Source organism: Culex pipiens, chromosome 2, assembly GCF_016801865.2.
Source record: "Culex pipiens pallens isolate TS chromosome 2, TS_CPP_V2, whole genome shotgun sequence".
Lineage (NCBI taxonomy): Eukaryota > Metazoa > Arthropoda > Insecta > Diptera > Culicidae > Culex > Culex pipiens.
Window position 1 is genome coordinate 2,082,613 of NC_068938.1, and position 26,560 is coordinate 2,109,172.

The following is a 26,560-nucleotide window of genomic DNA, read 5'->3' on the forward strand; positions in this document are numbered from 1 at the left end:
AAATAGGCAGGGATGGAATAATCGCAAAAAAAAATCAATTTTGCTTGCGAACTTTCTTCACTCGCGAAAGAGAGAGGAGGCAAATCACGCAAAAGAAAATCGCTCCCAAAATTCTCCAAGAAAATCAATCTGCTGGTGATTTTTTGTGAATTTCCTGGTGAGCACCACTCCAAAATATTTATTTCACTTTGTTTACACACATTGTCCATCTACAAAATGTGACAGGTCATTTTTCGACATGTGACGATACGCTTGCAAGTGTAGTAGTGAAAAAGATGTTCCGCCGAACAATCAAGATGATGATTTTTTTTAGATTCTTTTTACCGATTTTTCGTGCGCGAGAGGTAAAACATTTTTCCACCTTATTTTTTATGAAAGGAACATAAAATGAGGGTTACAAAACGGTTAATACACGGAGGAAAATCAGTTCAAAAAATCGTGAACCAGATTTTTAAAGTGTCAGCCAGATTAAAGATTTTTCATATTCTGCCAGTTTCGAACAACTTTCAAATTAAAATGAATACAAAATCAAAAAAAAAAATATGGCAAATATTATTTCAATTAAAATATAAATATCAACTAATTGAGATTAAAAATCAACTTAAAACTCCTATTCATATTTGTAAGACTTGTGTCTGCCAGTTTTTTTTTTACAGATTTTGTTTGGTTCTTGGCCAGGTTTTTTTTTCAACTTTGTAGATCTGGCAACCCTGGTTGTGTCACCGCTTTGCATTATCAGTTTTAAGGAAAATCGTTAAAATTTAATCCTCTAATAAAATCCCGAAGCGTGTTCAAAACTGGTCTAAAACAAGGTTTTTTTGCATTTTAGACCAATTTTAGGAATGCTGCATTTTTTGACAGGAGCAGGATAGCATGATACTTTCTTTGGAAATGTTTTAGAGAATTTAACACTATTGTATTGGTTTGGAAAGATTAGCAAAAATTAGTATAAAAATTATCATAACACACTAATTTGCGTTTATTTTTTGTCACTCCATTAAAGTTACTTTATCAACAGCGGCCAAACACTTTGTGTGCATTCCAGCAACTGAAACTTTCATAAGTTGTGATGGTGGTGACTGGTGGCAGTAATGCCCTCGTCACCCATCTTTGTCGGCACCGCCACCATCATCAAAGTTTTAGGGAGTCGCCTCCCGCACTCCTATTTTTCACTGTGAACGAGTCTGGATGCGTTTTCTTTGAGGTCAGGTCGGTCGGTTAGTTGGTTAGTTGGTTCGCTTCAGCTTCAGATTCAGATTCAGATAGTGTTGCATCTCTTCTCAGTCGGTAACAGCTTTTTGGTCCGCGTGATAAGTGAGTCTGGGGCGAACACACCACACACACTCAGAGCTACACAGAATCACACATTCAGAGTGAGTAACTCGCTATTGCGCATGTTCCGAAGGGATGAAAGCTCCGGGTCTCCCTTTAGGAGATCTGCGGGTAAGGGTGTAGTTGTGCGAGGCTCCAGGATCTGTCAATATGGGGGGTGTCACGCACACACTTAAGGGCAGGACAGGAACGGGAGAGTAAAGTAATGTTGAACCGACTGGTAAACTCTGTAGACCACCAACTGTGTTTAATGAATGAGTTTAAAATATTTATGACGATGGTGTGTGGCCTAGAGGCTGGCTTAGAGGGAGCGAGAAGAGAGGAAGAACGCTTGACATCGCTTTATGGTTATGGGGAGATGGTTCCTTAGAACGACGACGACCACGACGACATAAACGCACATAAAGTTGGATGAAATGTTATAGTTTTAATGGAATGTGTCAACCCCCTTTGGTTGGTTGGTTGGGCCCCCGCGTCATGTTCTTTGATTCGGTTTTGTGTCTGACGATGCGATGTTCTGTGAGGCGTGTGAGATGATTGTGGGTTCCACACACAACACACACACACGAAAGGGGGTTGTGTTTGAACCGGGACGTGTTTCCCAGAACTTTCAAAGTGTGTTGTTGATTACGATGCCTGGCAGCAGCAGCAGCAGGGTGGATGCGGTTCATAAAAGGGACATCCATTTTACGACTGGGATGAATTTGTGGCTCTCGGCAGTGGATACAATGTTCGGTGAATGGGGCTCACAATTGCTGCGAGGATGCTCGTGATGATCATATTTAAGTTCACGTCGGTACAAGCGCAGAATATTTATCCAGAAGCGGATAAAATTTAATATTCAAGGATTTCGCTCGCCTGGGGCTTCAAGTTACAGTTTAATTTCCCCTGAACAAATTCCTGTACTGACATAGTCCATAAAAGTTTGTGTTTGAACATAACAGGGCGTTTTAGGGAGAAAAAATTGTATTTTTCAGCTAAAAAAAATTCAAAAATCACTTCCCAAAACGATCCAACAAATTTTGCAGGCCAAACTAATGCATTACGCTTATAGGAAATTTTACGGAGATCATTTTGATTTTTTTACATTCAATTTATGTCCACGCAAAGCCGAGATATTTGCCCTTTTTTGAACAAAAAGTAACGAATTTTGAAAATTCTTAGTATATAAGCGCATTTAACATAAAACATGGGCTACTATGTTTACAAACGAGAAGACATATATTTTTATTTTGCTCGCTCAGAAACGATATTTGTTAAAAACATTTTATGAAAAAACAAGAGATTTTCTCACAATGTGACGTAAACGACATATTTCCACTGCTCTGTAATCTTCTCGATATGAACAAATAAAGCAAAATGATCTCCGTAAAATTTCCTATAAGCTTAATGCATTAGTTTTGCCTGCAAAATTTGTTGGATCGTTTTGGGAAGTGATTTTTGAATTTTTTTAGCTGAAAAATACAATTTTTTCTCCCTAAAACGCCCTGTTATGTCCAAACACAAACTTTTATGGACTATGTCAGTACAGGAATTTGTTCAGGGGAAATTAAACTGTAACTTGAAGCCCAAGGCGACCAAATTTGAATAACTTTAGTATGATTGTTACGCGCCTTTCTGAAAAAATACTCGAAAAATGTACTTTTTTCATTCAAGCTTGGCGCGCGAGTTGTAAACCATTTTTGGGATTTTGTTGTTGTATGAAAACATTGTTCCTGACATCCCAATCTATCATTTTAGGGGTGAGCACCAAAGATTTGACAACTTTTCATTTTTTGGGACGGCTTAGTGCTACAATCATTGACGTCCTAGTTGGCAATCATTGATTAATGATGTTTTCTATAACTGTACAAGGAATGGGATAATTGTTACCAAAAGGTATCAACGCATGTAGGGTACTATTGTGAACAACTTGTTGAAGGAATTTTGTCAAAATATTGATAGCAAAGGAAAATGTATATCTTTGAATGAAAAATCATGGCAATGATGAAAGTCTTTACGTTAAAGAATACATATAAACTTAGCAAAACAAACTTTTAACATAATGTTCAAAAAAATAATCAATTGCAAGGGAATTTGGAATCAAATAGAATCACAAAATGTGTACATCAAAACAGTTACGCAGTTAATATGGTAATATTACATCAGTGAAAGTTGACAGATGTTGTGTCATAAAAAATTTCTAATATTTCATCTAAAAATGTGTAAATTTACATCTGTTTTGTGTGATTTTACAAACTCCACATAAATTGAGGTAAAATAACATTTTTATATATAAAATCCGAACCGAAACGTCGGAGAAGAAAACAAACTGGTGTTTGATTTTACCAAGTGACCGAAAGCCGAAACATTTTATATGGTTATACACAGTAAAAAAAATCTGTGTGAAATCGCATGCAAAAACATGCACATCACCTTTGTGAGCAAAAACATGTAATATTGTATGAGAAAACGTGTACACAAAAAGCATGTACCGAAGAAAAAAAAAATCAGGTCAGCTCACCCCAAAAATAATATCAATCTGGCGAGAGTCATAATCAGATTACCAAGTCCGCGCCCCAACCCGCTCGTCTATCTCATCGCTGTGAAAATGGTATAAGATGATTATATTAATTTTTGGTTCTTTGAATAATTTTAATGATGATTTTATTAATTTTTGAGAGTTGGAGAAATGTTTTAAAAATAGCCAGTCCTTAGAAAATAACTCGTTAAGAAATCTGTTGGGTTTTGAATGCTTTTCAAACATGTTCTTTATAAAGAATGTATAAATAAAGTGGCTCTGAGCCAGGTTTAGAAAACCAACAACATTATTTTTAACATTCCCAGTTCTTTGAAATTGGTTTTGCAAAACAGATTTCTGTAGTTTTTGCACTCTTTCGATGAAAAGCAGTTTTTTGAAAACAAATAGTTTTTTTTAAACATAATTTTCATGAGTTTTTACATTCTTTTAAGGTGAAGCCGTTGCTAATTTTCAAAGAAAATTGATCATCATTATAAAATGTTCAGTATTAAATTCAATTTAACGAATTTCAGCATCAAAAAGAATCAGAATGGGCCTGGTAATGAGTTACTCAAGCCACGATAAGAATTTTCGATCTAAATCAAATGCGTTTGAATATTTATATAATTTTGTGCGACAATCATCGACGTCCTAGTTGACAATATTGATTAATGACGGTTTCCATAACTTTACAAGGAATGGAATAGTCGTTACCAGAAGGAATCAGCATGTGTAAGGCACTATTCTAAACAACTTGTTGAAGGAATTTTGCCAAAATATTGAAAGCGCCGCAAAATTTATATCTTTGAACGAAATATCATGACAATGATGAAAGTCTTCACGTTAAGCACAAAAAATTCTGGGAACAATTTAAAGAGATGTTTTCTGCATCTTTTTGCTTGCATTTTTTGGCATCTGAAAACATTGTTGAAATATTTATTTCGAGTTTTTGAAGTGTACTAAACATGAGCATTAGGAAGATTATTTATCTGACATTTTTTAAATGAAGGGGCAGTTTCAACATTAATACATCATTAGAAAACATAATGATATTTGCATTTATTTCTAAGAGGCTTTGTTTTGAATTTAAAAAAAGTTGAGGTTTCAATATATTCCTTTGGTGAAAATTGTTTTTTTCAGAAAAATGTGTTTTTGTATACTAATGGAAACGCCTAGTATTAAATAAAAAGTGATATTTTTGATTCAAACATATTCTTCTTTTTATGTTTATACTAATCAAAGGTAAAACAAACATTTTGAAATACGACATATATTAAGGTTTAGTTAAAAATTATTAAAATTACTTGAGCCACCATGCGCCTCCTTCCATGGTATTTGGCATGGAAAAACACGTCTTTCATGAAACACGCAATTTTCACCAGTAGAATATTAATTCGGAAGGTGAAAAACTACTTCCCCAATTCCCCATGGGTCATCTAGTTTTATAACATTGAGCTTCCACCATAACGTTAAATGTTTTGCAAAAATAAATAAATGATTTTGATGTTTGTTCAGCCAAAAATAAGTACCAAAAATTCTTATTATTTTTAAAGCAAAAAAAAATCAACGAAATGTTTATTTGGTGATACGACTTTCGGCGAAATGTACCAGATTCGTTGTTTTGGACATTTAAACACTTTCTTCACGACTACCACGCGTCTCCACTCACACCACACATTTAAAGGCAACAACCAGTAAGTCTCTCGCTCTGTTTTCATCCCCTTCAATGAGCTGCAATAACCTGTTCTGTCTGCACGACGACGACGACGTTCCTTTGATGACGTTCTTTCAATGAAGAGACAAGACAGCAAATCCAGCCACCCTGCCTTTACTGCTAGTTTTAGTTCTACGACATCAGCCTAGAATCCGCCTAGAGGCAACAACAACAACACCACCACCCAGAAGCAGCAGGGCGCCACTGAATAAAACATTAAACACAAAATATCTGCCCTTTTCTCGCTCATTTGCTCACTTATTTTCCTGCGAATTTGGTTTCGGTTGTATTTGTGAGAGGGCGAAATTTTCCCCGAGCGAAGAGCAAGCGAGCGAGCGAGCAGCTTTTTCGCCCCAACGGGGAGAGTTTTCCCACACCCAGTGTGTGTGTGTTGCAATATTGCTGGCCAGCAGATTTTCTAGGACAGTTTTCCACATCTCGCCGTGTCGCGGTCAGTCGAGTTTGCAGCACGGTTTGCAGGAGCGCTTTTCCCCTGTATTGTTGGGGAGAAAAAGTGAAGGAATTTTCGAAGGGTTGGAACGTTCTGATTGTGCGATTCTGGATTGGAAGCTGGTGAAAAGTGTGCGGTTGGAAAAGTTTTTCACTCGAGAGGCTCGGGAAAACGCGCTGTGAACTGATGAAAATTTGTAGGAAAAATCTCTATGAATAATTTAGAGGCTCCTTTTGCGAGCGCAGCGTTGAGGAGCAGTGCCGACGACCAAGTCGAGCGAAAGAGAAGGCAAGTAGCAGGCGGCTGGATGGTGGAAAGAGACGGAAAGTAGCTTTTCTTCTTCGTTTTTCCCTCCGTGCAGCAGCAGCAGCAGCAGGAGCACATGAATGTAAAATCAGGGTGGAATTACAGTGAAAATCGTCGTGTTTGAATGAAAATTTCCCAACTAGAAATTATTCAAATGAGTCTGGAACTCTCCGAAGTGTGGCGTTCCCATCTGTAGCATCTTGAATCTATTTGGGACTGTGAGTTGGGAGTTGTGAGAGGGGGTGGCCCACCTGTGCAGAGTTCCAAGTTCCAAAAAAAAGCTGCACCCCACCAAAAAAAAAGTGACTTGTATCGATTTGCCATAGTTTTGCCGTGTGCAAATTACCCTGGATAATAAACATGTTCGATTTCGCAGAACCCACCAAAAAAAAAGTGTCCCCGTAGTGAATTTTCCCCGTCATGTTCGTCGTCGTGTCCCAGCAAACAAATAGCAGCAGCAGCAAGTCTGCCAATTTGTGTGCCCTCGTTCTCACACATGCAAAACCCCTTATTCTGGGGGTGATTTTCGCCACGTTCTCACCAGCAGTGTGTGGTAAGGGGGCGAAAAGTGCCATGTGATTGCATTTCAGTGAGGCGAAATTTTTGCCTGGCACAAGTGAAATACAACACAATAATACCTATACTGGTTTTTCGTCGGTGTGGAGTTCCGAGACCAGACCACACCCGCCTAGGACTTGGGACACTGACTTTGGCTGGCTGGCTGGCTGGCGACGACTATACACGTGTATTATTTTCGCTCTGCCGCGTGGTGGCGAGGAAGAGTGTTTTGTGTATGGCGCGGAACACCGGAGAAGCAATTGTGACGTAGTGAGACATTGCGGCAACGGAGATTTGCGGATTGTGTGAAGGGATTTTGAGATAGGGGGGAAAGGTGGTTGAAGATTTGTGGTGCAGAAGTGAGGATTTTAATTATGTGTTTGGTGTAATTAGACATTCATTAATTCGTTATTTAATACACATTAATTTGGAGCATAATCTTGTTTTTGTCTGATTAACACAAGAACCGATACAAAAGCAAAACTAACAATATTTTGGTGATTTTTTTAACGAAACTTGACATAAATCCGTAAAATGCTATTGGGTAGCAAAAAAAGTCTTGTCTTGACCACTTTTTGATACGATGCAACGGCTTCGAGATACAGCAATGCTTAAATTACAAAATACAAAAATATTTAAAACACTTACGCCCTTCTCAAATGTCATTATCGAGTGATACTGGCTCCATATACACAAAAATGGCTTATATAAGCGTAGGATAACGTTATGACACACATTCTAAAATTATGAATAAAAACATGTTTAGCCCAAAAATAATGTAAGTGAAAATTTTAAATAATTGTTCGTATTTAAAATTAAGAATTTCCTTTTATGTTTGGTCACTTTAGAAAGGTTGTCGTATTTTTCAAAAAAGACAAAGTATTTTCCACAGAACTCGATCAATTTACCCTTCAATATTCCGATTATTACCACGATTTCAATAAGATTCCGCTTAAAAATTATAAACAAATTAATTAAAAACCGTCAAATTCAAATTGAGATATCTAAAAATAGACACCGATAGACACGGAGATATTTTCAGGAAATGTAGTTGAAAGTGTGCATTATTCAGGTGCATTATTCGGTTTTGCACTAAAATGCGCCATTTTGAAAACATAGCAACTTGAAAATAGGCTCAAAATCACTTAAAATGGTAATAACTCCTCAATAAAGGCTCAAACAATTTTGCTGTCTTCGGCAAAGATGTGTAACTTTATGTCATAAACAACTCTTCAGAACATAGTAGGCCGCTAAATGCTAATATTTTGAGTTATCACCAAAAATGTGCTTTTTTGGACCATTTTGCAAAAATGGCGTATATCTCGAGTAGATTAAGAGCAAATTTGGCGCTTTCGACAAACTTTCATGAAATTGTCTCCTCTACAACTTTGCCGAAGACACCAAAGCCCTACAACGTCATCCAACAAAGTTAGTTTTTGGTTGACACCCTGGAAGGTCGTCACCCTGTATGTCAATAACTTTAAAAGATAGCCCTTATCAAGTACAACAACTCTTCCCAAGACACCATTTGGCTAGGACGTCAAATAAAGGAGTTATCAATTTATTCCACTTAATTTTGCCATTCCGAACACTGTGCAATGGCTATGCCCTTCAAGGGGAACCACACCAGAACTTAATCTGAGAACTTTTCAAAATCCGTACCCACCGTAGTAATTATATAAAACATGAAATATACAATTTCATGTTTTATATAAAACATACTTTTCAAATTATCATTAAGTCACTACCGCCAACTAGGGAAAATCTGAACTACAGTTTGAACAGGAGATTTAGAGCAATACATTTGAAATCGGAATTCTAATTTTGTTGTTCTGTTCGAGTTTAACCGAAATCAATGAAAGCTTTATGCATACAATTTGGCTTGAACTGTCTTAATTCGTTACATTTGTTCTAATTTGCCAAAGATGCTGATGTTAAGTGAAAAATAATTAAATATGATATTTTTTCAAATTTAAGATCATAATTAAAAGTAAATATAATTGTTCGGGAGCTCGGGAGCCTCACTGTAGGTTAGAGTAGGACAGTCAAACGATAACTTAACCAGAACCAACATCTCACAGGTCGAAGGAGTGATCTCTCTCAGGGAGAGGCGATCACTTCTCTGAGCTAACACAATTGTACTCTTATTACGCAATCTACGACAATTAGGCTAATTATCAGATCTTTGGGATAGGTCAGGATCAGTACAAATCGAGTGCCTTCGCGCGTTCCGCGCACCAGTCGGATACTGGGAAACTTAATAACTAGAACTAAACTAAACCCTGTAAATATAGTGCGATTAAGTAGAAAATATACGTGTTTGGTGTAAATGTGCGTTTTACTGGCTCTACGGTCGGACTAGAGCTCTGGACAACTCTAAGAAGTGACCAACCAAGTTCTCCAAAGGATTTACGACCCGGTGGAGGAACAGGACCACGGGAATCGACCCAGCGATCTCCTCGTTAACAATTTCTGTGTTGGGCAGGAGGCTAGGCCCCAACAATAATATCCAGTCTTTTTAAAAATACAAAAAAATTATAGGAAATACCTGAAGCGCAAAGCCTTTTGCGGATCTGTAAACTAAAACGAATTTCCCTAATAAGCCAAATTAATGCCGAATACAAATTTGCATACTTTAAAATTATTATTGATTACTAAGTATTCAACTGTTTTTCCATTTTCACAACCAAATCTGATTTCCCAGACCATTTTTTCAATTTTGGGAATTTCCGTTTAAAAAAAAATCCCGGGAAATTTGTCCTTGGAATGGATGCACTATTTGCAAGAATATATTGCATTTTAAACGTAAAAAGAAGCATGAATCAAAAGTTTTCGCATTTTTATGCAATTTGTTCTACTAAAATGCATTTGAATTTGTCTTTTTTCGGAAAATTAATTTTATTTTTTCCTAGTTGACAAAGACAAAAAATCTGAAAATTCAGTCCGTTTTTCGATTTGAACTCAGTTTTAAACTTTTCAAACTTGTATGGAAACTCCTTTTTTCTCTACCACGGTAAGCATGATTCCATACCGTTCCATATATACGTATACGTATTCAATTTGTGCTCTTAATTTTGCCGAAAAATCTTAAAAGTTTACGGTTTTAATTTGTTTCAAACAAATTATAGAAAAATAAGTACTATTAAAAAACAGCTAAAACACATAAATTTAAACTAAAAGTCAGAATTTCAACATTAAAAAAATGGATTAAAATGCATTGTTCGCCAGTACACTTGTTTTGCAATTATAAATTGTCGAAAAAAAAAAATAAAAAAAAGCTTCAGAGATTTGAAACACAAAAAAAAATCCTTTCGCGAACACGGAAATTTCACTATAAATCATAATAACGTGTCTCAATTTGATTCAATTTCCATTAAAAAGGTTTTTTGACAAAAATATTCTACTCTTTCATGATTTTTTTTGGACAAAATTTAAACGAAACGAGCGTTAAAAATTTACAAAAAATATATGCAACTGTTTATTTGTTTTAATTGAATCTTGATTGCATTCCTTTTACTTTTTTTATCTAGATCAAGATGGTTTTTATTGTAAGAGAGCGTTCTTTTATTACGTAACGCTAAAAATAATTGTTGACACTCCCCTCCCCCGAACTGCGTAATGTAACAAAATAACGCCCCCTAATCTGCAAGGTTTTGTGGCTTGGATCTTTTCGTCATTTTACCGCGTTTTTATTTTCAAAAAATCCTACCTCGGGAATGTACGGGTCGACATCTCCAATCTTTTTTTATATGTTATTTGATATTTTCCAAGGAATCCGCTAAAAATATTTTTAAACAAAGGCTCTTTAGTAGGATGTAACAAAAATGGCTTTTTGGCGGGCATTCAGGGATTTGTTCCGGTGGGCATACTGAGCCTAAATCCCAAATATGAGCTTGATTGGACGTAACAGGAGCTGGCGCTCCGCCCTTCAATTTTAAATGGGATTTAACCCGTAAAATAAGATTTTTTCAAAAATGTCACTTTTTGAGGCATATTGGCCACCAATGCGTTTACCAAAAACATCACTGGCATATAGGCCAGATCCTTGCGCATCTTTTGGTATATATAACATTGAAGTTTGGAGCATCCTGGTGCTCGGTACAGACCTTCAAAGTTTGGCATATTTTCGAAAAATCGGTCCCAGCAAAATCAAATGGCGTCTCGGGCGTCGCGAGGTGCGACGCATATCTTTTTTGCCGGGGCCGATTTTTCGAAAAAATGCCAAACTTTGAAGGTCTGTACCGAGCTCCAGGATGCTCCAAACTTCAATGTTATATATACCAAAAGATGCGCAAGGATCTGGCCTATACGCCAGTGATGTTTTTGGTAAACGCATTGGTGGCCAATATGCCTCAAAAAGTGACATTTTTGAAAAAAATCTTATTTTACGGGTTAAATCGCATTTAAAATTGAAGGGCGGAGCGCCAGCTCCTGTTACGTCCAATCAAGCTCATATTTGGGATTTAGGCTCAGTATGCCCACCTGAACAAACCCCTGAATGCCCGCCAAAAAGTCATTTTTGTTACACTCTACTCTTTAGTTCAGACACGGTCAAAACGTCATTTAAAGTTTTCATTTTCTCGAACTCAACGTATGTTGAAAGAAATATGGCAAACTCATTATTTTGGCCAAGAAACCCCCAAAAAATGTTTGAGCCCGATCGGATTTTTTTGTCTAGCAGCAATTCCATTTGAAAGCTAAAGTTATTTTATTTGATTCACCTTTTGTCACCTGGTTTTGCAAGGATTTTTTTTTTTGCAAATGATAACAACAAACAGAAAAAATAAAAATTAGTATGGTCGTTTTAAATTTATAATTGGATGTTTTAAAATATTTGATATTTAGTTATAAATTTTTGCTATGCTGATTTTCTTATTCTCAAAGAACTTGTGGAAGGTTAGTAAAAAAATGTGTTAATGAAATTACAAAAAATGTATAAATCAGTTCCCCGGTGACTTTGCCCCCAAAATGAAAACCCCATGTCATTTCACTAGTGCAAAATCCACAGTAGTTCAAAACCATAAAGAAAACGAGACCCTCCCCCCTTCCCCCTGATAATGTGGGGCGTTAATGGCCGCCTGCCTGGGCCTGGGCAAGGTGATAAAAAATAAACGACCACACACTACACCACATATATTCATGTAAAAATATCCTTTTCTCACGTTGACCAGAGAACTGGGTGGCGATTTTTTTTCTGCTGCTCTCCTCTTCGGTAGAACATATTTTCAATGTTTGTGCTGGCTGGCTGGGCCGGGAAACGATGATGATGGTGTGACATTACAGTACGAGGTTTTTTTTTCTTCTTTCTGCCCTGACTGATGATGGCGTGCTGCATTTCGGGGTAGATTTACTCTTTGACCCAAACATAAGGTGGGAAGGTGGGGAATCACGAAGCAAAGAAAAAACCACATGACGTCGTGTCATAGCGTAAATAACCCCTTTTTCAACAGCAAAAAAATAATGAAAAAAAGTGAAAAAAGTAGTGAGAAACCAAATTACTTTGCATCTCACCCTGGGTGGAAGGCATCAGCATGCCATGAGTTTATTACGATTTTATTTTCGAATGAATACACTATCGTTAGTGGCGTCCTGGCCGTCATGGTCAGCTATAGCGCCGTGAAATCCTGCGGGCAATCTGTCTCATGGCACACTACGAACTTAATTCAGTTTCTTTTGCAAGTGTGAAAAGGTGACCGCAGCAGGTTGAAAAGTTTTCCATGCATGGGTGTGTGAGTGTGTTTGTGCCTTAGGGTGGTGTTTCTTTGGGTTCTTGCGTCATTAAAAGTTGGGCCGAAAAACGCTAACAAGATTTTGATTGTTGTGTGACAAATGGTTGGCTGGAGCAGGGGTGGGGCATTAAGGGAAAAGGGAAAGTTAAGGTGGGAGGTGGGGGAGAAAAACAAAAGATGTCCTTGCGGTGTTGGGCATTGTGAAGTTTGGGACTGCCTTCGGGGGTAGTTTTCTATGTGGTTTGAATGGAGAAAAATGAACTGCTTGACGTTTTCGTGTGATGAATGTGCCCAAGCTTGTTGTGGCGTAGTTTTGTGTACAATTCGGTGGCTACAAAAAAGAAGGGAATGATTAATTGCTTGTTTAGCTTGAGGTGCGTTACTTAATCATGGGCAAGTAACGTTTTAGTGGTTTGGGTTGGCCTCAAATAAATTATTTACACATTTTCTGAAAAGTTCAAACCCCTCTTAATATTTCATCGGTATAAAATAACTTTCAAAGTTGCTTCCAGGTACTTACTCGATTTCCACAAGTTTGCTCCAGTTGGTTTTAATAATAAACTTAAATAATTCACTTAATTACATAACTGGGAAAACTATAAGATACCGACCTTCCCTCCCAGCAAACTATTTCATTTCGGAGAGGAAATTTTCCATTATTCAATTAAGAATTTTGCCCCGGTTGCTTTCTTCGTTTCGTGCACTCGTGATGAAATACAAACTTTCCGAACTGCCATGGAGCATAATTGAAATTTACGCTGCTGCAACTACAGCACGCCAATAAAGAGGTTCTCAGTTACAACCGTGGCGAGGAACCTGACACGGCCAACGCCACTATTGCCAACGGGCACCACCTGACCTGACGTTGACCTGGCGCGCTGAAGCGGACCACACCGCAAACAACTGCTGCTGCTGCTGCTGTGCAGTTGCTGAAATGGTTCTGTTCTGGTGTTTTTTTTTAGTTGCAGTGAATGAGACGTTATTAGTGGGCATGGGCGCTTCAAAATTGTGTTTTTAAAGCTGGAGTTTAATGGCAAAATTTAAGGTTTGAGTTGATTAATTTGAAATGCTGAGAATCAAATGTAAGCTGGGGCGGCCAGCTTTTGGATTTAAATTTATCTATTGTGAAATATGTATATCAAGCCTGAAAGCCTGCAAGTTAGTTCAGACGTAGGATAAAACATCAAATAAACAAAATTGAACAGCTCTTTAAAAAGTTTAACAAAATAAAAGTCTTTTAAAATATATTGCATTTCATTACAGTAAAATTTGTACATGTGTTACATACACCCTCGCTTGATTATTTAGGGGGAAAAAAACTTTGCCAAGTTTGAGCCAAATCGGGTCACTATAGAATATAGATCGTTACAGTTGGCGAAAAAATTCTTTTCATACAAATACGTCTTCTTTAAATCGCTAATAACTCATCAGGGTTTTTCATTTCAACCTGAACCGATTTGACTCACAATTGGCACAGTTACTTATTTTTACCTAAAGAATCGAGCCAGGGGGTATCTCTTAAGATTTATTTTTTTTCCTGTCACCCTAATATTTTTCAGGCTTTTATGACTTTTGAGGTATTTTTTACTTTGAACCTATTTTTACATTCTTTAAAAATAGTTTTTGAAGTAATTTCTTGTGTATTTTCTTCATTCATTCAAATATCTAACGAAACGAAACTATTGGCACTACGCCCCCCGGGGCATGGCCTTCCTCTAACGTGGGATTTCTGCTCCAGCGCCTCTGACGAGACAGGAGAAACCGGGACCGACGTTTTACTTCACCATCCGATAGAAGCTCAGTGGATAAGGCGGGAATCGAACCCGCGTCTCTTAGCATCATCGGGATCGGCAGCCGAAGCCGCTACCCCTGCGCCACGAGACCCCCCCCCCCGAAATATCTATAGTTCTTTAAAAAGTTTTATGAGGAAATACTGAATTTAAACGTTTTCAAAAATTCTATTATAGTAACCGTCATTTTCATTAATTCTTGTTTATTTACCATTTCTGTAAATGAGCCTTTTTCCATTTATTTTTTATTTTTAAATTTTTATCCTGGCTGAAAACAATTGCCTTCTGTATGCCCAAAGAAGACATTTTGTATCATCAGTTCGTCCATGTTTTTCCATTTTCCATGCAAATTTATATGTGAAAATCATTTTTTTTGCTGATTTTTAAATCACTTTTTGTGACTTATATTGATCTCCAAAAACACACTTATTCATTTTTTTTTATATGTTTCAGGGACATAAAACGCATTCCATTCTGAAAATTCCAGAAAGGGTAAAAATCTTTGACAATAGAATTTTTGAAAAATTATTTTAAACAACCGTGGACCGTGACCGTTTTCAAGTTAAAGCCATTTTTGAAGTAGCTCTTTGAAAAAAGTCGCCGTTTCCATGTTTTTCAACATTTTGTTTTTTTTATGGCCTTTGGTTGCTGAGATATGGCCATGCAAAGAAAAAAAAACAGGAAAACGAGAGATTCTTTCAGTGATGCCTACATAAATAGCCCTATAAGTTGACCAAATTTTCATTTTTTATCATTGAATCTTCTCCTTGCATTCAAAAATTATTCCAAAATTTTAAAATCTAGCTCAAAATTTGAAAATGTCTAAAACAAGTGTTTTTCCCTTTCAAAAAATAATTCTTGTTTGTAAAATTTAGAAATATTTATTTAATTGAAAAAGCAGAAAATTTCACCAAAAATCGAGGTCGTATCAATGCAAAAATAAAATTTAGGGAATTTTCTTAGCTCTGTGCCAATATTGTTTTCAAAAATAAACAAACATAGAAACTTTAAATTTGAAAAACTGCGGCATAACAAAAAAATACTTAAAAATTCAATAGAATTTTGACCATTATTAAAAAAAAATAACTAGTTGGCTGAATGGGATAGCAAAATAGATCAATATTTGAAAATGTATGGAAAGTTTTTTTTGTAAAAAAGGAAAATAAATTGTGTTAAACCTCTATCGCACCATAATTTGAACTTAATTTTCTTGGAACTGTTACAACTTTTCTTATACTGTATGTTACATGGTTTATGTATATTGCAACTTCATATTTTCAAATAACACTTAACTTGGTATAGTTCAACGAGTTAAACAAGGTTAAAGAAAACAAATTGGACTATTTTAAGACATCCATATTTTCAAAAGCAAATCTGGTAAAGAAAAACAAATCTGGGTTTCGGGACTTTTTTGTATAGGATTATTGTTGCTGTTTGTTGAAAAAAAAATCTAAAAATATACATTCATCGTGGTGGACGTTGATAAAAATTAAAATGTCTGGTAAGTTTGAAAGACTAAAATATCTGAGCAAAGATGACATTTTTCATTCGATTTCAAAGTTGTTGTATGCAACGGTGACGACCACTTCTGTCCTTCAAACAAAATATGGGAAAAAATCAGCAATCATTTAAAATTTTGGAAAAAAAAAACAATTTTCAGAAAAGTTCTGCATCAGTTGTTGTTATAATATAATGTTTTTATGCCCCTCCTAAAACCAACGTCCCTGTTACATCCAAGTCGCGGACGCACTTCAGTTACCTGATGCGTAACTGAGCGGCAAAACTTTTCGAATACTTGCAAATTTTACAACAGCAATTACAGGCCCGAATGATCGTTAAAGAACCGCTTCTTTTGTGAGTGTGTGTATTTAGTTCTGCGATGGCTTTAGCAGGGGAAGCTTCCGCGGAATTTAATTCTACGCCGACTCATCAGAGGGGTGGGGATAATCATCCCAAAGCTCGTCATTCTTTTTCCTGCGAGTGTGTTGTGACGGACGCTCGGGGTTTCTCTCTCGTTTTAGTGGCCATAAAAAGAAGCTAACTACAGCCATTAACCCACGCTTTCCGGGAATAACACTGGGGAAGGTGTGGGAGAGGAGGGAATGTTAGTAATGGGGGGGCAAGGGGGTAGCTTTTATGCGCTTTTCATCATCTTGAGCGCGGTGTTAATTGGTTTTCCTTTTGTCTCACCTTCTTATTCTTGTTTTTTCTTTCTTTCTCTTTGTCAACAGGTGACACACTCTCTCCCTTGCGCGCGTGATCCAATCTCTGCTCTGAGACGAAAAAAGCTGAGCCAATGAGCGCCAACGATGCGTTAGCATAGTGACTATGGGATCAGAGGCATGGGCATGTGCGTGGACCCTGGGGCATTCCGGTGGTGTCAGGCATTAAGCCGGTCGCAATCGCTAGCCACAGCCAGCCACGCCAGCAGCAACAGAGCCTCGAACCCGGCCCAAGCCCAACGCGGCACGGCCCCGGCATCAGCAGCAGTAGGTACAGCGGGAACGTCTTCTTCATCGTCTTCTGCGTCCTGTGGTGCCGCCGGAAGTCACCATCATCAGCAGCCGACAGTGCCCACGGTCAGCAGCAACAGTCAGCAGGCCAACTACCGGCACGTGTCCAGTTTTCACCATGCCAAGGTGCGCCGTAGTCTAAACGCAACAATCTTCATCAAGAAGAAGCAAGCGGTTGCTGCAGCCACTTCGACGGCAGCAACCACCACAACAACCACAACAACAGATTCTAAATCCAAGTCGGCGACAACCAACAACAACAATTATTATCTCAACAACAACACTAGTAATAACGAAACCACTAGCTATAGCAGGGCCGGCAGTTGCAGGAGGGCCACTAGAGAATCGAATAGTCTTAGTAGCAGAAGTGGCAGCATCGTCAGCAACGCCAGCAGCAGCAGTAGTAGTAGCATCGAGCGGGCACTAGCGGCGCGGCGGCGAAATCTCAGTCTTAGCACTAACAAATTGAACGAACACTACAGCTGCAGTGCGGCGGCGTTGAACTGGCTGATCTCATCGTTTGTGCTGCTGCTCTGCATCACCCTATGCACTAGCTCAATTAGTCCTCCTGGTGAGTAGTCCTTTTATCGTTTTGAAACTTCTTATTTCTAATCTTTTCTCTCTCTTTCTTGAATGAGAGAAGTTCGCCAGCAAAAAAAAAAAATACCTCAAAAGTTCTTCTCGACTGCAAGTTCGATTTTACAAAAAAAAAAAAAAAAAAATTGCCGAAATGTTGATTTTTTTCAAATCCACCTTTTATCAAAAAATCATTACGCATTCAAATAATGTTTGCCCTTGCTTAGCCACACCTTAAAAGATAGAATTTTTTGTTTTGTCGAAGACACCAAATGTATCAAAAAATTGCCTCGCAAGAAACAGGGTTTTTTAATATATGCATTTTTTGTTTGGTGGTCCAGATCGCAAAATTAAGTGGAAAATGGATTTTCCGAAAAATGGTTAAGTTTTGGAGCTTTGGTGTCTTCAGAAGAGTTGTTGCATATGGAAAGGGGCAACTTTTGGTTTGGTTGAAAATTAGGGTGGTTCACGATTAGGGTGATTTTGGAAATCTAACTTTACAGGAATATTTTTGGGATTTTTTTTCGTCTTCTAGAAAGTTGACGGGCTTGCCAATCCAAGCAACTTTGTCGAAGACACCAAAATTTTATCTCGTAATCTACGCCTTCTACGACCAAATTTATAGAAAGCATCTGAGCAAATCTTCAAAAATCAGTTTTTTTTAACGTGGCAATTCAGGGTTAAGTTTTAGAGAAAAGTGGTATTCGGGGCACTTTTAGAGCTCTAAAAAACAAACATTTTTATTATCTGACAAGTAAATTTGGACTTAAGGGTCACAAGTTACAGCGACTTTTAAGTAAAAAAGATGCAAATTTAAAACTTAAATATCTCGAAAAGGCGCAAGCCAAATTTTAAGCACTAGGTTGCATTTGAAAGAAGAGATCCAGCACTACAAATCTCAGGGGTGTTTTTCTTTAAACTCGAGATATTTTCATTTGAAAAAGTCTAATTTTCAAGGGAAAACCTTATGGGACCACCCTAACGAATTTCGAAAATTGTCCAAATATATGTTTTTCCATGTAATTTTGCCCGCTGAATCTGAATCTGCCCTCAGAATTGATCCAAAGTGTCGAAAAATCGATTTTTGGTCATATTTTGGGTTTAAATGATAATTTTACATGAAAACCCAAAATTCTCTAATAGAGAACCGATGACAAAAATGCCTTCTTTGGACACAGGGAAGGTTCTCACAAAGTTCGCAAAGAATTGCCCTTTAGAAAAATCAGGAAATGTTTTTGTTAAACGAAATAAATTGCCTATCGATTCAACGAAATCTCTGAGAATTTTGCAACCCTGTCGTAAGGTTGAAATAGGTGTCCACAGATAAATATAAAACAATTCCCTCTTTAACAAATTTTCCCGTTAATTTTTTAAAGAGTTTCAAATTCTTCGGTATTTTTTTGGATATAAATATTATTTTTGGAAACTTCGAACAAACGGTCGAAAAAAATCTCTTTATTCCTAGATGCAACATAGGATTTTAAATCAAATAGTACTTAACATAAATTTTGATAATGTTGATAATTTTCTATAAATTCGTCTAAAAGTTTTTGAAGATATTTTTTTTTGAGATTAATATTTGTACCGGAAAGATCAGATTTCAAAATTTTCTGATAACTGCAAAAAAATATTGTAGAAAAATTTAAACTCCATACTAACATTTAAAAAGGGCTAAAATGTGAGTTAAGGTATTTTTAAAATGTTAGTCTTTAGTTTAAAATTTGGTAATATTTCTACCGTAAATCAAAGTTTTTTTAAATGTAAGTCTTGAGTTAAAATTTTCTATAATATTTTTATCGGAAAGATCAGAAATCAAAATATTGTAAAAATTTTAAACTCAAGACTAACATTTGAAAATGCCTAAAGTGTAAATTAAGGTTTTTTCTTAAAATGTTAGTCTTTAGTTAAAAATGTTGATAATATTTCTATCAGAATGATCAGAGTTCAAAATTATCTGATTTCTGCTAAACAAATATTGTAACAATTTCAAGCATAAAACTAGCATTTGAAAAGGGTCTAAAACCTAAATTATTTTTTTATGTTGGTCTTGCTTAAACTCAAAATTTCTATCGGAAGATCAGGTTCAAAATTTGCATTTCGAAAAATATTTTTTTCTTCAAAAATAATGTTTTTGTTAAAATTGAATTTTGTATTGATTTTTCTTTAATTGTTCATAGGGCTCGTGCATAAACCACGTGGCCTTAATTTTTTGTTTTCAACCCTTCCGTACGCGGAAAAAAAGTCAATTCTTGAAATCGTGAATCGTGAAAATTCTCGTTTATAGCGCTGATAGACCATAGGGTAGGGTAGTCATCAATGAGACACTTTTGGTTTTCAACTTTCAACGATTTTTCAAATTTTTTCATTAGCATGTTTTAATGAGCTTTTAGTTGCATTATCTTTCTTTTAATGTGTTCTAACATTGACCAAAATATGAGATCGATCCGACATCTACAGCCAGAGTTATTCAACTGTCTCATTGTAGACGCACTTGGTAGGAACAATGAGACAGCTGGGGAACAATGAGACATTTTACGAAAATCAACATTTTTCTAGCAAAACATCATGTTTTTGTATTGTTCCATTGCAGGTGACTTGCCTTGAACATTTTAGAGCAATTTTGCCAACATGAAATTTTTAATAACAAAAGTTACACTAAAAAGTATTGAAATTTTGTATAATCCATATATTAATACCAAATAACTTAGTATTTTTGGTTAAATGAAGTTTAAACTCTATAAATATGCCAAAAATCACTTTTAATTCATGTTTTGAAAGATTTCCATCGATTTTGAAAAGTTTATTGAAGAAAAATCAAAGTGTCTCATTGTTCCCCATGGGCTGAAATGAGTGGGGAACAATGAGACAGCCCTGGATTCTGGGTATATTCTAAATTTTGGCCAAATCTAATGAAAGGACATTGTAGCCCAACTTAATCCCTATGGAACGTCGAAAGAAATTTGAAGAAATATTAGTTTTGGTCTAAATGGCAGTCTACGAGCGAAAAAGTATTTTTTGTCCATAATTTACTTTTACACCCCATAATCAAACATTTATGAATTACTTTTCAAGGGAGCGTCCATAACCAAAGCCACTAATATGGCAGACGTGTATCCAGTAGACACACCTTTCCCCCAAATATGAGTCTGATTGGTTGAAACTACGACTTGTGAGAGCCATTTTATCATTGTTCCCCGTGTCTCATTGATGACTACTCTACCCTACTCATGTAAACATTCCTTTGTGGTTCCCAAATTCATGAACACAATTCACAATTACAGGAATTGATGTTTTTCTGTGTGATTTTTTCTCCTTACGAAATTTCAACATTTTTTATGGAGCATGGTTTTATGTCAGAAAAAAAGTGATCAGCTCTTGTCATTTAAACAATTTTGTGAAACAATATCAAACACAGAGTTTTGATTAGTTTGTTTATTTCCAAACATAACACTTTACATATTGTTGATTTTTACAGCTCGGAAGACACTTACTCGTAAGTTTATCAGTATACGTTCAGATGTTCATGACAGTTACAATACTCAATAACATATTCTACATTTCCAATATTATTTATAGTTTTTTTTGTTGCTTTTTATACATTTTTGATTATGTTTCAAACTAGTTAACACTATATAACAAGTTAAACAATTCCAAGTCAGTTTTGAGCATTTTATTTTATTTTAATAGATCTATCATAGTTTTTGAACTACATTTACACAACTACACAATATTACTCTTAAAACCATTAAATTACAAAACATTCAATTTTTATTTAATCTTCCAGAGCTTAGAATCGACCCCTTTTTTTGAATTTTGTGTTTTGTTTTCAACAACTATTGTTCGTTCCGTAAACTATTACAACTTTACAATACCTATTTTTGTTTCATGTTTCGTTAATGGGCTGAAAAAAAGGGCTTCGCTTCCAGGAATAACCAAAACTATGCAGTTAATAGATTTGTATTTTCGTAATTTTAATGCATCTCTTTTATAATCTTCTTATCACCCACAGCCCCCCAGGATGCCGTGCACATCACCGCCATCCTCGGCGAGAGTGTCGTGTTCAACTGCCACGTCGAGTTCCCCGGCGATCATCCCGTTCCCTACGTCCTACAGTGGGAGAAGAAGGTGAGCGAAACGGTACGCTATCGACTCAACTCTCTACTCCTAATCCATTTTCTCCAGTTTGTTTACTTTTTTTACACGATCGGTCGGGTTGGTCCGTCGTCGGGTTCGTCGTCGGAGATGTTTAGGGATTTCCCCCGAAATTAGAAAAATTGGGATTCATGTTCGAAAAAGTGTTCGAATAAAATAGTTCTTTTCCTCTTCGCATACATAAGTAGCTATTGATATTAACGTTAACCGCTGTTTGATATTTTACTTTTAGTTAATTTGATTCGTTGCGTAAAAATCGTAAAATAAGCCCCTTCAGTTACACTCGCTAAGAAGACGCGATTTATCCGTTTCAGTTACTCGTTACTCATTTGCATTAATCGAATGATAGTTTTGCTGTATTTCGCCGAATATTACGACTCTGTATACTCTCTCCAGTCGATTGTTTTACCTTACTTTAACTTTTTTCCAAATGCGATTGCGAATGCGTGATTATTATTTTTACTGCTTGCACCATGAACCCCTACTCTCTAGTTTTATTTATCAATATCACTCAGCAGTACTAATTTGCGCTGCCGCAGCAGCAGCAGCAGTCTTGGCCCAGAATTTCGTGATTTTCTCCTCTCTAATGCGGAGAGGAATTCATTTTTCCCGCGCGCCACCGTCCTCGTCACTAGCCAAAAGGCAATAATGCCAGGGCAGGAAGGTGTTCCATGCCGACAGTCTCGGGCTTAGTGACGCTTGTGGAAGGTTATTATGGTCCAATTAAATAATTAGTTCGCTGCCTGGAAGATCTGGGGGGTGTTTGAGATGAGAGAGAGGTGGAAGGGGGTGGCGTCAAATGAACCGTTTGGCAATCAATTGGATGATGGGCGCCACGAAGGAAAAGGTTGATTTGTAAAAAGGTGTATATTAAAAAGTATTACATTCCAATTTTGTCTTTATTAATTAAGATTGAATTTAAGATTTGAAAAAATGAAACAATCTTTTTTATAAAATTGCTCCTTCCTAGGTTTAGATTTTATCAGATTAGCAACAATATTTTTCATTGAACATTTTTTTTAAATATTTTAGTAGTTCTTTGCGACGTTTAAAAAATCAAAAAGCTTTTTTAAACGTTTAGAACTTCAGATTACAATTTATAAAAATAATATTGCACTGTTGACTTCTTTTAGTTGACAAAATGTAATATCTTGTTGATTCAGAGAAATTATCAAATCTATTATTCCACTATTGAGTATTTGGTTTATTCCACTCGGGCTTTTGTTTTTACCAGGGATCACTAACATAATCCAGAATAATTCTCCAAAAAACCAACCAACTTCAAGATTATATTTTGTAATTCTTGATTTGGCTTTTGGATAATTTTATTTTAGATAAAAAAAATTACTTTTAGGGTATGCCTTAGAAGGGGGAAAACATAATTCAGTTCTGTCATTTTTATTTATTTTTGTAGTTTTTGAAGGTGGCATGCATTGATTCCAACAAATAAGATGATATCAAATTCCCTGGGCTTTGTCATAATGAGTGTCATAGGTTTGATGCTTGTTTGGCAAAGAGTATGATTTGATTCGATGTGGAATTAAAATCGAAGTGTTCAGTATATTGCTGAAGCTTCCATTTTTACACATGGACACCACTTAATGCTGCGAGAACCCACTTTGGCGCAGTCTCAGGGCTTAATCGATGGCCGGTAAGCTGTCATCGAGACAAGGAGGTTCTCTGATAGTGGAAATATCACATTTGTACAATGAACCGCTACATATATGATTTTTCCCTATCTTAATGTGGGTGTCAGGTTAGGATGCGTGTTTTTAAAAAAATAGGTTTTGAAGAATTTAGGATTTTAACTATAAATATCATTTTTTTATACTTTGCCTTTAGTTATTTAGGGACAAAATTAGTAACAGTGAATTTAGTAATTCTATCAGAATCGGTGATTTTCATTCAAGTAGCATAAAAACCATTCTGATTTGTCAAAATTTCCATAGAGTCTCGATCAATCAATAGTGAAATGATATCGGACTAAATTCGTTGATCTGTTGAACTAACGGTTGTCGGATTATGATTGTATCGACCATTGTTGCGAATCGAGGATCTACTAGAATTCTGACGAACAAATGGTCGTCTCTTTTTCAATTCACAACTTGTAAAATATGAACTGTTATTCTTTTTTTTTTTTTTAAGAGGCCAGACAGGTTTTAAAAGAAACGTTTTTTGGCTATTAATTAAAATGTCGGGGATTTGAGATAAGAGTAGCTTTCGGATAGGTTGCTTTAAATCTTGTATTCAATTCAAGTTGGGTAGTTATCCGCAGTGAAAATTTGGACTTATATGAATAATTGAACAGTTTGGACTTATGAATAACACACAACTGTGCATTTATTCTAGAGTCAGATCCATACAGCGTCAGTGTTTATTTGGTCGAAGTGTACTAATTCATTGGCAGATCTGATTCTAGTTGTAATGTACGACAAGACTACTGACGGACGTGACAGGACGAGGGCCCAGTTTAGAGGTTTCGACATCAACGATGTGCGGCTGGATCACCCTCCCAAAAAAAAAAAAAAAAAAAAACAAATAAGATGATATCAAATTGTTAAATTAGATACCATTGACAATTGGAACAATAGGTGGCGAGACATCGTCAGTTTAAACATTATGACTTTATAAAAATAATTATGAGTTAAAAAAAATTATTTTGTTTTTTTTTCATATTATGTTTTGAAGACCATTGCAATTTTGTTTCTTCAAATTTCAACATTTTCCCAGGTTTGGGAGCAAGAAAAAACTATTTCTAAAATTTAAAATTTTCTGGAAAAACCAGGGAATACACTGTAAAATGTTTTTATTTACTTTAATTGAACAGGGCACTTTAAGACTTTTGGATTTTTGAAATACAGACACGAAAAAGAATTTAAACTATTGAAAAAAGATTGTTTAAATACATTTATTGATGTTTTAAAATTTCTTTCAGTAGCCCATATGTAACAACGTTTAAATCAATGCAAAATTGATGCACTTTCATTATTTTTGAAAATTCATTTTTTTTTCTTCAAAAATTTAGGCCATTGCAATTTTTTTTACAGGTTTTGTTCCCCCCCTTCAACAAAAAAATCAAATCAAATTATTCGCTCTACAGCATTGCCTTGGCGTTCTCGATTGCGAGATTCCTACTCGAAACTAGGTGTTCGAAGGCTTGATTGTTGAGGCAATTGCAAACCTCTTTTTACACCTTAGCTTCCATCCACCCCGGGATTCGAACTGACGACCTTTGGATTGTTAGTCCAACTGCCTACCAGCGACTCCACCGAGGCAGGACCCAGGGAGACGACTCCTACACCTGGACTGAGCTAACGACCTAACCTTTTTTTAGGTTAGTCCGGGACCAACATTTACTTCCCTTCCGACGGAAGGCGTGATCAGACAAATCTCGTCTCGAAAAATGCCACCGGGACCGTCTGGGATCGAACCCAGGCCGACTGGGTGAGAGGCAATCACGCTTACCCCTTCACCACGAGTCCCGGCTTCAACAATTCTCCTTAAAAATCAGGGGGCTAAAAATACTGCAGAAAATTTTAATTTTCATTGATTGTAAACCATTTCATATTATTATTTTTATTTTATTTATTTTATTGTACAACGTTTATTTTGTATTTTTCATCAAATAGGGCACTTAGCATAATTGAAATAATGTTTTTAAACAATATAAAAAAAAATAAATAAACACTAATCATAATAGTAATAATACTAATAGTAATAATCAATTTGCTTCCAATTCAGGCTTAGAATTCTAAAATTTGGATTTTGTTTTCGCCTGAACCGCCAAAAACTTTTAATATTATATTGAACTATTTTTGAAATTTTAAAAATGAAAATTACAAAAAAATTAAAATAAAATGTTCCGTTGCATTTTTTTTTAATATTGGCAGTAGCAAACATTTTTTTCCGTTCAGAGTAGAGGGACATTAATTTAGTTTTTATTAAATATATTGTAGTTATGAATTAGTTCATTCAAGTATATAACAGAGTTTTTGGGATTCCTTTCAGCTGTATCATTTACCTAAAATTTTGCCGAACACAATGTATCGAACTTTAATTTATGCAACAAGTTGCAAAATGATTTTTTTCAGCATCAGTTGGAAAAAACAAGTTTTGCAATGATTTGAATACATTTTTTTTTATATTTTTTACATCACCCTTTGAAATTATTTTTTCAAATCAAATACTTATCGATACAAGTGCTGAAAAGTTGTACTTTTCAACACTCAAATGGATGCTAAAAAGCACTTTGCAGTATTGTTATATTGTAAATTGGGTCATGTTAAGGTGAAACGGGAAGGCAACGCCCTATTGATACCACGACTCGAGTTAACGAAAATTAAGAAAAAATTTGCAGATGCTAGGTCGGTTGCAAGCAATCTGTCGAGTTCAGAAATTGATACAAGTGGAACAAATTTTCCAAGAACTGGCGTCCCGTTTTACCTTAAAAAAGACAATAAGTAAGGAGTTTGAAAACTAATTTTGGTTATAAGGAAAGAAAAGGATATTTGAAAAATCTTTAAATTCATGCAAAAAGTTGAACTAAGAAGTTTTAAATTTACACTTTAAGATCCTTAACAAAATGCAACAACGTTTAACTTACTATTTTAACGTTTCGTTCCCCATTTTTTTCTTCTTCAGGGTTCTCACGCAAAATCTTTTTCAATCATGGCGCTCTTCTTCCTCACCGACGGCATCGATGTTTCAAGAATTTCGATATAGTTTAATGAGTCGCCAAAGGGGGAACAAGGGGGAGACCCCCAAGTTAAACGCCCTGTGCGAAGCACATAAAAAGAAGAAGAAAAAACTGATTTCCGGATGCGGGCCAACATAACAAGGTGAAAATCAACAACACAAATAAAGCCGAAGCCAAGCCGAGGGAGGAGGGAAGAAAAGACCGCAAGACTGGTTCTATGCGGCGTCGTCGTCGTCGACGACA

General features: G+C 36.1%; 1 protein-coding gene across 13 annotated transcripts in view; it reads left to right on the top strand.

The window, feature by feature from the left end:
- LOC120417311 (protein turtle) overlaps nt 1-26,560 on the top strand; it is a 95,384-nt gene that overhangs the window by 34,360 nt on the left and 34,464 nt on the right. For 6 of the 13 annotated variants that reach the window (XR_008212303.1, XM_039579263.2, XM_039579265.2 and 3 more), the window contains exons 3-5: nt 16,612-17,464; nt 20,945-20,962; nt 21,479-21,606. Coding sequence is in view for 12 of the 13 variants with exons in the window: in XM_039579263.2 (XP_039435197.1) it covers nt 16,723-17,464; nt 20,945-20,962; nt 21,479-21,606 (888 nt within the window). In the remaining variant the exon portion in view is untranslated. Of the gene's footprint in view, nt 1-5,992; nt 6,286-16,611; nt 17,465-20,944; nt 20,963-21,478; nt 21,607-26,560 lie in introns of those variants that run through there. The other 7 variants (XM_039579266.2, XM_039579271.2, XM_039579267.2 and 4 more) reach the window with 4 other exon arrangements.